Source organism: Oculina patagonica, chromosome 8 (assembly GCF_052425735.1).
Source record: "Oculina patagonica isolate OP01 chromosome 8, crgOcupat, whole genome shotgun sequence".
Classification (NCBI taxonomy): domain Eukaryota; kingdom Metazoa; phylum Cnidaria; class Anthozoa; order Scleractinia; family Oculinidae; genus Oculina; species Oculina patagonica.
This window is the reverse complement of record NC_135765.1, coordinates 32,089,032-32,101,670: the sequence shown is the minus strand read 5'-3', so window position 1 is coordinate 32,101,670 and position 12,639 is coordinate 32,089,032. Positions and strand designations below refer to the sequence as shown.

Sequence of the window (12,639 nt, the reverse complement as noted above, 5' to 3'; positions counted from 1 at the left end):
TACCATTTGGCGAGAAAACAAGCTTTATTGGCTATCAAACTAACAATGATTTATGAGCGAACTTTGGAAGTTTCTGATGCCTGTGTCGTTCCCTGACTTAAGTTGACGAAACATCGGAATCTTTACTTGCTGATGAATCATCGTTAGTTTCAAACCAGGCGAATTGAATGCCGTAGGTCAGCATTTTAAATTTATCTTCCATTTATCTAGCCAGTATTTTCTTGTAAATATGTAATATAAGGTGTAATTTATTAATATATACACTTCTTTTTATTATTAGTTGTTTCCATTACTATTCCTGTGAATCGCTGTTGATCAGCGAATGTAAATACCGCTCTAGAAATCATTAAATTATTATTATTACTAATAAAATTGCTCTGCGGAAACTGGAACCAAACGAATGCCTGATGGGCCGAAAGGCTCAGGTTTAAGTCTTCTTTTTCTAACGCCTACTCGACCTGTCAATTGTTTGTTCTATATTATCTGCAACTAAAGCACTGAATACAATGGTCACACGACACATCTCCACGGTCTGGCCAGAGCCTGTACGCATGCGCACAGGCTTTTACCCGTGAAGTGGCAGCCTTGTTAGACCCTTATGCCTGGCTATGCCGTGCTGACGAGTCCTAACAAGGACAAACAGCTGTCCATGGCTGCCACTCCACGGGTAATAGGTTGTGCGCATGCGAACAGGTCCTGGTCAGACCCAATCTCGTTCCCATAGCCTGCGTTCCCCTTGACCAGTGGTCGGGAAACTCAACGGCTCTGGGCTAACCCAAAACCGGAACCAGAAAACCCTGGTTCCGGTTTGACTGTGCGAGTGCGCCGGAGATTGTGGTGAAGCGAACAAGTTTTTAACAGCCAACCAAATTCGGACGTTTTTGTGGCGGGCTTTCAGATTAGCCCAGAGGTCCCGATCCTTGGCGCAGACCAGAAGAATCGCGGCCTCTGGGGTCGAGATTGGGCCAGACCGTGGAGATGTGTCGTGTGACGATTGCATTCAGTGGTTTAACTGTAACTAGTTAGAATCATAAGTAGAAATGTATTGTTATTGCTGCTGCTGCTGCTGCTGCTGCTACTGCTGTTGCTGTTGTTTTTCACTGTTGATTCACCAATTGCATCATAGGGTTGTCTCGTCCGAAGACCTGGGGCGGCAAGGCAACCGTTGCCATGTTAACAGCTTGCTGCCAGCGACAATCGCGGATGCAGCACTTGTAACATGCGTAAACAAACATAATGAATCCAAGGACGGTCGCTCCGCCCATGATGGCATACATTATCGGCGATGAAGTACCATCAAGTAAAGAACCTTCTGTGAAATCGAAGTCATCATCGTCATTGAAATTCTTCTCAGTGACCGCCTTATCATTGTGTTTACTTGTCTTGTGGTTTGGGCTGCTGCTTGTGGGAGTTTCAGTTGACCAGTCGTCTGTGGAAGCAGAAGGAATAATAATAATAATTATAATGATAATGACAATGACAATGACAATGACAATAATAATAATAATAATAATAATAATAATAATAATAATAATAATAATAATAACAACAACAATAATAATAACAATAATAATAATATAAAATATTTAATGAGGAGGCCTCCAATCACTAGAAAGCGAACTCGACATTCTTAAATGCTAAAAAATGATAAAAATTGTTAAAAACTAAGATATTTATAATTAAAACCTAACATAAAAAGCGATTTAAAAGAAGTTTCCTCAAATTTCGCTTCAAAATCAAATGCGTCATTTGCATCTTTAGATCGTTGGGCAGTCATTTAGTGCTTTGAAAAAGGACGTGTTTCGGCCCCGTTCTGTTCTTGGTTTCTTTAATTTGGGAAGGTAGCCGTTTCTAGTGGTATAGCCGTGAATTTGACTTGAATTTGTTGTTGAAAAACAACAAAATGTTCAGGAATGTCTCCCTTAATGGCACTCTTTACGAGGCAGCATTATGTCCACTATGCAATTGTTTAGAAGCATAGCAAATTTTAAATGGACTTTCCGAAACGCATCTATGTCTTACTCTCAGTTGATTTTGCTTTGGCTGATTTTCATAAAATATAACTGGTTCAAAAGCCTCCTGTAACGCGCTCTTATGGTAGCCAATCATACAGGCAAGCATTCTTCATTTTCAGCCAATAAGGATCGCTGAAAGCAAAACCAATTTCGATCGTCAATTGGCCTACGTGCGGGTTTTTTTGCCTGTTATTTTTTTTCTTTTTTTTTTACTCGAGTCCTAATCTAAAAAAAAAAAAAAAAAAAAAAAAAAAAAAAAAAAAAAAAAAAAAAGAAAAAAACGGAAATCTATTGTTCATTCCGTTATATTCATTTTTGTTGTGGTTGGCCAGGTATAGTAAATTTGCAGACAGTTAATTTGTCAGAAATAAATTTACACTTAAAATAATTTCTGAATTTATTTGACAACAGACTTTAGGGTAGAGTCTGTATAAACACTGTGCTGTATTTCGCTTTATGGCTCTCTGTGTACACCCTTTTCAAAAAGTTGCTGAACTGTGTAGACCTCATGCGAAAATGTCTCAAAAATGCCTGCCATTCTGTTTTGTTGTCTGATTCTTAAACTTTACACTGATGATGATATTTGATAGTAAATGAAACAAAATGCTATTCTGACAAATTTTGGCTTTTTTAATTTTAAAAGTCTGCGAAGTTATGGAAAAGCCAACCTCTGGTCTGGCTAACCTTATTTTTATGTTTTTGATAATATAATTGTCTCTATAATTTTCAATTATAAATCGATAGATAGGAGTCCAGCCCGTAAACTTCACACTGTGAATCATTTTGATTTGATCTTTAAGATAAAGCAATCCACGTGTGTTGACAAATGTTTCTAAAAAAAACTAACAGCGGGTATTTCAAATTTGCATTTCGCTTCCCTTCTTTTCATCGAAAAAACTGCTATACAAACAAAAACCACTTAAGCAGATCGTGTTTCTTCGTCATGAAATTTGATGGCCTTCATTAAAATTCCAACCTCGTCGATTGAAATTCCTCTTTATGTTCTCGCGTTTTTCTCAACATTAACATGCGAGAAATCACTAACAACAAGGCAATATTCCTGCAGTCACCATTTTTCAAACACCTCTTTCATCACCCTCATAAAACTAGTTGTAAATTTGCGTTGAAACAAAAAAATCTAATCAAATATCAGGCTCCAAGTTTGCTTAAAATACAGTCAGGCCATCCCGATAAAATGTTTCGTTTCCCATTGCCCCCGTCTCTTCTAATGGCCGGTGGGTCGGTCGGACGGGCAAAAAAAAATGAATGAATGAACACTTTAAGGGGTCTGGGTTCATTTAAGAAGCCAGGAGATGCAGAACCGAAAGATTTTGTTTCAGTCGATCTCGATGAGAATGTTGGAAGACCTTGGAACAATCGTTAATGCCCTTGGCACGAAACAGCCTTTGAAAAACTTAGTATCGATGTTAATTAAAAACAAGGACATCCCATCACACCAATTGTTGTTAAAAAAAAAACAAGATCGTGTGCTTGTTAATTAAGTATACGTACTTGTCTCTTTGACTAGGAAATCTGGATTTTTTTTTTTATATTTCGAAAAAAAAAAAATGAGTCGGTCGGGCGAAGGGAAACGAAACATTTTATTGGGATGGCCTAACAGTAAAAATCGACCTAAAATTTGGTCTAAGAAAAGAAGCGAATACCCCGAGCATTTTTCACTTTTGTTTGGGCCACTGCATAAAAGTAAAAATTATACTTTACTTTTGGATGAAGTACTCAGCGCGCTGTGTGAAATTAAAAATCGTGAGTGTTCAGTAAGTTCATTGTATTTACAGAAAGATCTCTTTTTAAAGAAATGTTTTTTCGAGTACATACCATATTCCTGTGCAGCAAATCTTGAAAGCGAAGCAAGGATGAGAAGTATCTCCATAAACGACACAAGAAGGCGAGATCCTGTCACCAACATACTCAAAGAAATGTGCTTAACTCGATAATCCTCTTACAAGATGGAGAAAAAATGTGACGAAATTCTATACTTCCGCAGGCAAACAATTTAGATTAGAAATCATCAATAAACAGCTCAAGTGTCATTCTATTTGTTTAGCTGTCATTTTTCTATAATTGTGAATTGGTTGAACTGTTTGCCTAGTTCTTAAGGATCAACTTGGCCGTGGCCTTTTAAAAAAATATGTTGAAATTAACGTGCACCGAATCATAGACGGCGGAGCAGGAGAGATAGGGGGCTGTAGCCCCCCAAATGAAAAATTTTTTTTTTTTTTTTTTTTTTTGGGGGGGGGGGGGAGTTTTGGTGAAAAAATATTGGTGCCGTAAAATTGCCGGATATGCAAGATATTCTACCTTGTGGAGTTCAAACATCTTCAAAACTTGCTTGGAAGTCTTCGGAAACCTCGTTTTATCTTCGCAAAAGTTTGAAAAATGAACGGAAATCTTCTGTTTGGAAACTGTTCAGTACCAAAAAAAAGCCTGCCAAATATTTTTGGGACAGTCTTAGCAATTCCCCCCCCCCCCCCCCCAAAACGCTCCGCCATCCCCCGGGGGTACCGAATATTTTTGGGACAGCCTATAATGGCCTATACGGGGAGGCTCCGCCCGAAAGGGGTACCTTTTTAAGGCTTCAGGTATATTAAAGGGTAGGGATTTCACGAGTTTAAGTATATGAAAGGGTATGGAACTCTGTCATTTGACTATTTAAAAGGGCCTTTAATTAAAATATTTCGAACAGAGAAATTTATGGCAGTATTATTTTAATTTATTATGCGATACGACAAGAAAACGTCCTCTTTTAAGTCCACGCCATACTCTTAGGTATATAAAAGGGGTACCTTTTTTTCAGTTAGAGGTATACGAATGGGGTACAATGTCTGTCAAAAATGGTATATAAAAGGGTAAGGGGTTAGAACTTGGAGCGGAGCCTCCCCGTATAAAACTTTTTTGAGTACGCCCCCCCCCCCCCTCCCTGGGCCGCCGCCTCTGCGAACAGACCTGAACGCTGTTTATTCACCGTCAGGATGGATAATGGGCTCCTGCCACCAGTTGCCGCTTAACGTGGGGAGGCGCGAAACCTGGCCGGGGCGCTGCGTTGTGTTCTTGGCCAAGGTGCTCTCTTTCATGTTCTATTTACAGGGTATTTAGGTAGTTAGGTAGTTTAGTCTTATAATTTTCTAGCCCGATGTCAATATACAGCTGCAACATTCTGCAAAGAAAGATAATCCAGCTGGATTAGTTACAAACCCTTGTCACAGGTCTAAAGCCTCTATGATACAATACTATGATTGAAAAAAAACAATAGACCTTATGCAAAAATGGTTGTCATTCAATTCTCTTGTTTGGTCAAGTTTCTGAAAACGCTGATGGTGACATTTGAATATATATGGAATAATATGCTACAATTAGAGGTTTCAGTGTTTTTGGTTAAAAGGCTGCAGATTTGTGACTCATTGTATGGAAAAAACCATCCTGGCCTGCCTAGCCTTGTTTTCATGTTTTTGGCAATATAAATGCCCCTGTAACTTCCCATTAGATAAAACTATAGCCTTGAAACTTCATACACTGTCCTACTTTGATCTGATCTTTAAGTTAAGATAATTTAATTTTGTGAACAAATTATTCTTCTGGGAGCCGAAAATTAATGGCAGCCATATTTGCATTGGGTCTATGGCTGCTGTTATAATTCATGTCATATTTTTAACAACAAAAATACAAACGTTTCAATTTTATTTGTTATCCGTGCCAGAGTATCCTATGCAGAGATCCTTTTTGTTCTTCAACCCAAAGGACGACTGCATAGGAGGCTACTGTCAGGGGTGAAGCCAGCCTATAAATTTGAAGGCCTGGCTACAATAGTTCTTTTCAGGCTTTTTTGGACGTATTAAAAGCTGTCCAGATATTACATGAAATATGACCCTGAGGTGCAGCAGATGACATTTACAAGAGTATAACTCTCAAACTTTCCAGCAGAGCACCCCCAAACCAAAATAGGAACAGCCGATTCTTGTTAGCCCAAACTTTACCAAGACCTGGCTATCCAATTCTCTGCAGTCATGTATCATAAATAGCCAAACTACTTGCAAGTAAACAAAATTATTAATTTTAAGGCTCGATTCATTCCATTTAAAGTTCAGATGTCTGTTCTTCAGTCATTATTCTGAGTAAGAGTCTCGAACTGCCTTTTGTCTTTTCCTTGCTTCTTCTAAGTTTCTTCTTCTTTTTCTCAAATCCTGTTAATTAAAAAAGGCTGCATGTTACACAAGTACAGTCGAACCCATGTTAAGCAGCTACCCTTGGGGAAATGGCAACTGGCTGCCTAATAGAGGTTGGCAGCTAAAATAGGGGTTCATAAGAAATTAGCATAAGGCCTTTTATAAAGGACACCTGACATTATTTAAATACAAAATAATGTGAAAAGGAATAACGCACCAAATGAAGGCGACAATAAACCTGTGTTTGAATGATTTTATCAGCCGCCACTGTTCAAGCTTGTTGAAAATAAATCCAGACATCATATTCTACAACCTTACTGGCCAATAAATGGGATAAAAACAAATAATAGAAGAACGCTCATCGGGACTGCAGAAAGGTGACTGCAGCCGCTTAATAGAGGTGGCCGCTTAAAAGGGGTTTTATTTACAGTATTATACTGACAATAGTTTTGGGACTTTAGTAACTGGCCGCTTAATGGGTGGCCGCGTAATAGGGGTTTGACTGTACAACTTGCTTTATGTGTGTGTGGTCTGGGGAGGGGGAGGCCTTCCATTATGATGCAAACAGTGATGCTTGTTGCATGGATTAATCAAAATAAAAAATACCGGTATTACTACATTCTTGATTTACCAATAGGCCCTTTGCGCAATTCAGTCACATGGTAAAAAAATAAAAAAAAATAAAACTGTGTACCGGTAACTTGCATTTCAGCATGGCAGATTTTGTACTATGTTACCTGATTGTGCAAAGGGCCTATTGAACAGTTTCATATTTCTGATCAATTGTTACTTGTATTCAAAAAAATTTAAAACAAAGCAATGACCACTCAAGAGATGCTACAAGGAGCTCTGTTGACCTTTGTCATCAAGGGTGCATTTTATGTAGGTTGCTCTAAAGATCTTTAGCATAGGTTTAAACATGCAGCATTCTGGTGTATGATTGTTGTCTTTGACATATACAGTCCGACCAAAGTCCCAATTTATTTGTCAGTAAACTGCTGTATTTGATACCTCTATTCAATGGCTACCTCTAATAAGCGGCCGCGGCCACCTTTTTGGTGTCGCAAGTGTATTATTTATATGTTTTTTTTTACCTCCATTAAGTGGCCAGCAAATTACATTTCCAAGGGAAATGGTGACATATCTTGAGCACAATTTTTTCATGTGCTAACTGTTGATGCAAAAAGGCCTTAGAAACTTGTCAACAATGTTTTGCATATTTTTCTGTACATGATGAACCTGAAGAAACGCACTGTGCATTTCAACTATGTGCCCTCTGTGTTAGAGCTAGCTATGCATTGGCTGGAAATGCACTTGATGTTTTGTTACAATGAATTTTGGATTAATTTTCATTTTGCTATATAGAGTCAATAAAATCATGTTTACTGCAATTCCTATCCAATTGATATTGTACCTCTAATAAGCGGCCAACCTCTATTAACTCTTTCGCTGCGGTTGTCGAGAAAACTCGACATTTCATTTCGTGACTCTGAGTGCGGATGTCGAGTTTTCTCGACATGATAAACAATCCCAGATTTCCTTTCGAAACTGTCTTCAATAGGGACGCTATGATCAATAATTACTTCAGATACCCTCTAGGAGAACTGGAAAGCGTGACAAACACGATCTTTTGCCGTTTGCATATAATGGAGGAGTATTATCGACAAATTCATGTTACAATGTTGCTGTTTACGGCCAAAGGACATTTAAACATGGCGTCGAATGAGAAATTTTCAATCGAGGAGTGCTTCGGAGAAGATTCTAACCGACTTTTGCCGAGAATATAACAGTTGTGGTTAACGAATCAAGCGATTTCAACGAACAGATTGAGTATTTGAGACGCAGCTATTGGAAAACAATGGTTTCAACCTTCACACTTGGGAAGGAAGCTATCAGATGGCGAACAAAATTGCTGAAAGGACCAAAATGCAATGAATTTTTGAAAAGGTTGCTTTTTACGATGTAGAATTATGTTAGGCACAATTCCTGAAAATCTAAATTAAATTGCTTGAATAGAACGAAAGATATTGTTGAATATGATGCGTGACTGTGTGATTCAACGCACTGTGAAAAAAATGCAGCACTGCGGGGGAGTAAGGTCAACAGAAAAGTCAGCAGCGAAAGAGTTAAGCGACCACTTTTCAAAGTCCTGAGGGTGGCCACTTAATAGAGGTCGAACACTGCTAGCCTGTGATCAAGACAGAGCTTGTGGTAAGCTGGTGCTATGATGACCTACTTTGGCATAGAATGGGTTATTCCAGAAAAAATCCACACCCCCCGACAGATGGCAACATTTTTTGACCCCCCCTTCCGCCCGGATTTCCCAGATCGCTAGACCCCCCCTCCCGCCCGGATTTCCAAGCTCAAGAACCCCCCCTCCCGCCCGGATTTCCATTTTTTTTAAAGGCCCTAACTGGACACAACAGGCAATACAAACGACGCAACCTTTCTTCCAAAAGATCCCTGTTTATTATAATTTTTAAAACTGGGCTAATGTTGCGAATTTTGCTGGTCAAATTTCAACGATCGCACGTGTGTTTGTGTGACCTCCGGCACACTCTCCTCTAAAATGCCACTTGTTTTTTTCGTCAAACAACAAATGTACAAGATAAGAAATATGTAAGTCTTAAAAATTATGTAAATGTAAGAAAAAACACAGTGAAAAAAGTCCTTAATGCGCTAATAAAGAAAAACTATAATTTTAGTTGTCGGTGACAAGGCGGCCTAAATTGGCGCGTGTTTACAACATCGAGTTCGTGTTTACAAGATCGAGTTCTCGCTAGTGTGACACTTCTTAAGCTTAGCAATAAAGCCTTTTGAACTACAATAATTTTAAATTTTGTTACCTATATGGGTGTGTAGGTCAACTGGAGCTCTTGCCTTTCTTTCAAAAATTTAAGTTTTCATGCGTAATGTCCACGGTTCTTGCTTTCATAAACTTGTTAACATATCGATCGTAAGACATGGATTAATTCAACTTCAACTTCAACTTGGAAGTAGCCAAATAATACACAAATTGTGTATACACATGTTAGCTCTAGCCAGCAAAAGGAGTTCTCGGGTTGGCTAAAAAAAAAACAGAAAAGTGCAGCCGGACCGATCGTCTTTTCTTCACATTTTTGAGGATGTTGCAAAGCACGGGCGCGGGTGGCCTGGGTACCGTAAAAATGTTCCAGGCGTTGCATGCTCGGTCGAAAGTGTTTTTTTCCGATCGTAAAGTTGTTGTTATCCATTTATCGCGCTGGTTCTTCATGAATAAAAGGACCTATGAAGGTAAACTTGAAGCATATGAGGTAAGAACACCATAAAGTGGAAGACTACAAGATTTTTCGATGCAAACTTCTTCTTTTAAGTGGTAAAACATATCGATCGAGTTAAAGTTAAAAGTGACCCCCGAGGAAGAATTTTTAGGATCAGACCCCCCCCTCCCGCCCGGATTTCCCGAGCCATTAACCCCCCCTCCCGCGAGAATTTCCAGTTTGCCATCCGTCGGGGAGGTGTGTATTTTTTCTGGAATAACCCAATTGCAAAATAATGGCTTACTTCAGTGTGAGATATAAATGGAATGCACCACTCAGTTATTTCATGAGTACAGAATTTTTTTTAGTTGCATCTCAGTCATCTTTCAAGCAAGTGAAGAATCCAGGCCAGTAGTGTAGTAGCTCTCGTAAGCTTGTAATTGTACTGGTCCTCTAGTGCTGTAGCAGTAGCTATTGGGTTTTTTTGGCAGGGGGGGGGGGGGGCTGAACCTTCTGCTTCCCATACCTCTTATTTCTATTACCCGTACCTCCCACTTCCCGCTACTACAATATGTAGTGGTTCCCTCCTCTTTGTCTGATTTTTTTTTTTGCAAAATATAATGATATATTGCAAATTTTTCTCATTTTCTCCTGGTTTCCTACCACCTTAAGAATCCTGCTCCCGGCCCTCTCTTCTCCTGCTTCCTGCCCTTTTTCTCCCGGGCTCCTCCCTCCTGACCCACTTCGCTACTTGGGGCTAGGGACAATGTTCCTGCTGTTCTTTCTATTGATCTCTTTTAACAGAGTCTGCCAGGGTTTTAAGGTATAGGGTATACAGGTGTTTTTTAAAATAAGGTATACAGTATTTTTACACTAAAATTGGACCTTTTATAGGTATAAAGTCTATAAAGTAATCAATGATAAATGGGAAAATAAATTTCCTTGTGTTGCATGGCACTTGTAAAAGTACAAAGTAAAACAAAGTTCTCACTAAATGAATAGAAAGTATGTTTAAAAAAGTTCAAAGTTCCATACGTTTTGGGCTCAGCCCTTCATCACTGGAAAGTCAAGATTTCAGTCAAACACGCTGGCTTGCGCCATGAAACCCAATTTGAGTTTAAAGGTGCACACGCGAGAAGAGCGCACAACAACCTAAAGATATCGAAAGGGGCAATTCATACCGTGCGGCTGACTGGTGCCCAGCTTGAAAATTAGGGTATAAAGTATACTGTGTTTTCCAAACTTTGGTATTTTGCATGATTTTTAGGGGAAATTTTTGCTGAAGAATTGAGTGAGCAAAGGGAGATGTTGGTTTTAATGCTCAGAACACTGGAATCATGACGACGGATTGTAGTCCTATAAACAATAACCACGTGGCCCACTAGGATCTTGAAATCATTATCACTGTCATTATGTCTGGAATTAAAAAAATATTCACTTCTTATGCATTACATGTAAGGTGTAAACTGGCATATCTGTATAGACATACAACTACAACGCTTTTGGAATAGCAAAAAGCTTACCTCTTCTTTTAAACAAGTGTTTAAAGCCCGCTTGATGTCGTTACATTTGCCCACAAACTTTTGGAAAGGGTGCTGTACAGAAAACAAGGTGAAACTTACATATTGTGATTATGTAACACATCACAACACGAGTTTAAACCAGCAACATGAACTAACCTCTTGATGACAACGATGTAGTTGTTCTATAACTTCTAGACACTCGCTATGAAGGTGAGGGGCTAGAGACGGATGCATAGCTTTCGAAAAATTATTTGTACTACTGCAACACTACGAGCTTCTTCTTTGCGTTTATTTTGAAAGCCACGAGTGCTTAGCAGCCAGGCGATAAAACCACTGGACAGATCTGTTATGTAAGAACACACGAAAAGTAACTCAATAGCGCGCGCGAAGCCAAAGTCTTGAGCTTGAAAGTGTTTTTTGCGTCTCGCTCATTGAGGATGTTTCAGAGAAAAAGTCCAGAGAAAAGGGAGTCATTTATTTTTTAGTTCTTCAGTTTTTCATGTAATACTTTTATTCAGTCATAGCCAATTTGAATTTAATAGCTGAGAAAGCTCAATACCTGAACATGGAAATACCGACGTTTTCTTGTCAGTTATACTTTCAACAATAAACGACAAATACAGTACGTAAAATGTACCAACATTAATAAACAATAGGCTTGTGTTAAGGCTTTCATGGTGGGCTTTTTTATATATTCTTGGGAGACCTAATTTTCGGAGGGGGATATCTAAGGGAAGAGTTTTACGTTTCACGAATGGTTGGGCTTAGCGTTTAAAAAGAACTAGGTGCAAATATGAATACTGCATGTTAGAACTTTGTCTCTATATTTTGTCTCTGTATTATGGAACTAAATATAAGTTGTATAAAAATAAGTCTACGGGCTTATATTAACGCATTTCTTGAGAGAACTCAATCTTGTTCAACTGCGGATTATTTTCCCAACAAAATATATTTTATGTTTAATTTTCGGCAAAATTGCAATTGCCTCTTGCTAGTTACGGTCCTGCTGAAAGGATTTACTTTGTGTCTAAGTTTTGGCGGGCTTGTTTTCCTGGGGCCAGGGAGGAGTATTATTGGAGTCCTACGTCATGTAAAGCTTTTAGGGCGTCAGAGAATAAGATCACTTACCCACCCCCCCCCCCCCTCCATTCCCTTCATCTAATATTTTTAGAACTCGAAACTCACCTATTCAGAAATAGAAAAACACTTTAATTTCAAGTAATTTAAAATAACTAGGTGCAAATATGAATAATGCATGTAAGAACTTTGTCTCGTAAACTAAATATAAGTGTACGGGCTTATATTCGGAATAGTTAATTACTGCAAGATTTACTTTTGCATCAAAGGGCCTCAGAGAATAAGACTTAAGATCACTTACTCCCCACCCCCTTCCCACCACCCTTTTTAGAGCTCGGAACTCATCTATTAAAATAAAGTAACACTTTCATTTAAAGTAATTTAATACATTTTTAACATTGAATATTGTTTTACATTCATCTCGTGAAATACTTTGTATCTGAAATACTTCGAATACTTTGTTCTTTATAATTACTTACTTACTTACTTACTTACTTGCATACTTGCTTGCTTGCTTGCTTACTTACTTACTTATGTTAATGAATGTTCCACCAGATTAAGCTACGAGATTACGAGATTAAGCTAGAATACAGTTTGCGTATCC

General features: G+C 38.6%; 2 protein-coding genes across 2 annotated transcripts; both read right to left on the bottom strand.

Moving 5' to 3' along the window:
* Positions 1–12: 12 nt before the first annotated feature.
* On the bottom strand, positions 13–4,195 carry LOC144663535 (uncharacterized). Its single transcript, XM_078524511.1, has 2 exons — positions 3,852–4,195; positions 13–1,429 (listed from the first exon to the last, which is right to left on the bottom strand). Exons 1-2 carry the CDS (start codon positions 3,940–3,942, stop codon positions 1,098–1,100), a joined length of 423 nt encoding a protein of 140 aa, XP_078380637.1. The 5' UTR covers positions 3,943–4,195; the 3' UTR covers positions 13–1,097.
* Positions 4,196–5,562: 1,367 nt separating this feature from the next.
* Positions 5,563–11,265, bottom strand: LOC144664443 (COX assembly mitochondrial protein 2 homolog). Its single transcript, XM_078525560.1, has 3 exons — positions 11,115–11,265; positions 10,959–11,030; positions 5,563–6,214 (listed from the first exon to the last, which is right to left on the bottom strand). The coding sequence occupies exons 1-3, from the start codon at positions 11,190–11,192 to the stop codon at positions 6,137–6,139; spliced, it is 228 nt and encodes a 75-aa protein (XP_078381686.1). The 5' UTR covers positions 11,193–11,265; the 3' UTR covers positions 5,563–6,136.
* Positions 11,266–12,639: the final 1,374 nt, after the last annotated feature.

What these genes read in the sequence shown, in the direction of transcription:
- LOC144663535 (XM_078524511.1), bottom strand. Translation starts at nt 3,942, where the DNA reads ATGTTGGTGACAGGATCTCGCCTTCTTGTGTCGTTTATGGAGATACTT. An exon ending in ATTTGCTGCACAGGAATATG is followed by an intron (nt 1,430 to 3,851) that starts GTATGTACTCGA and finishes CTGCTTCCACAG; the next exon opens with ACGACTGGTCAACTGAAACT.
- LOC144664443 (XM_078525560.1), bottom strand. Translation starts at nt 11,192, where the DNA reads ATGCATCCGTCTCTAGCCCCTCACCTTCATAGCGAGTGTCTAGAAGTT. An exon ending in TACATCGTTGTCATCAAGAG is followed by an intron (nt 11,031 to 11,114) that starts GTTAGTTCATGT and finishes TTTTCTGTACAG; the next exon opens with CACCCTTTCCAAAAGTTTGT. An exon ending in ACACTTGTTTAAAAGAAGAG is followed by an intron (nt 6,215 to 10,958) that starts GTAAGCTTTTTG and finishes TTTAATTAACAG; the next exon opens with GATTTGAGAAAAAGAAGAAG.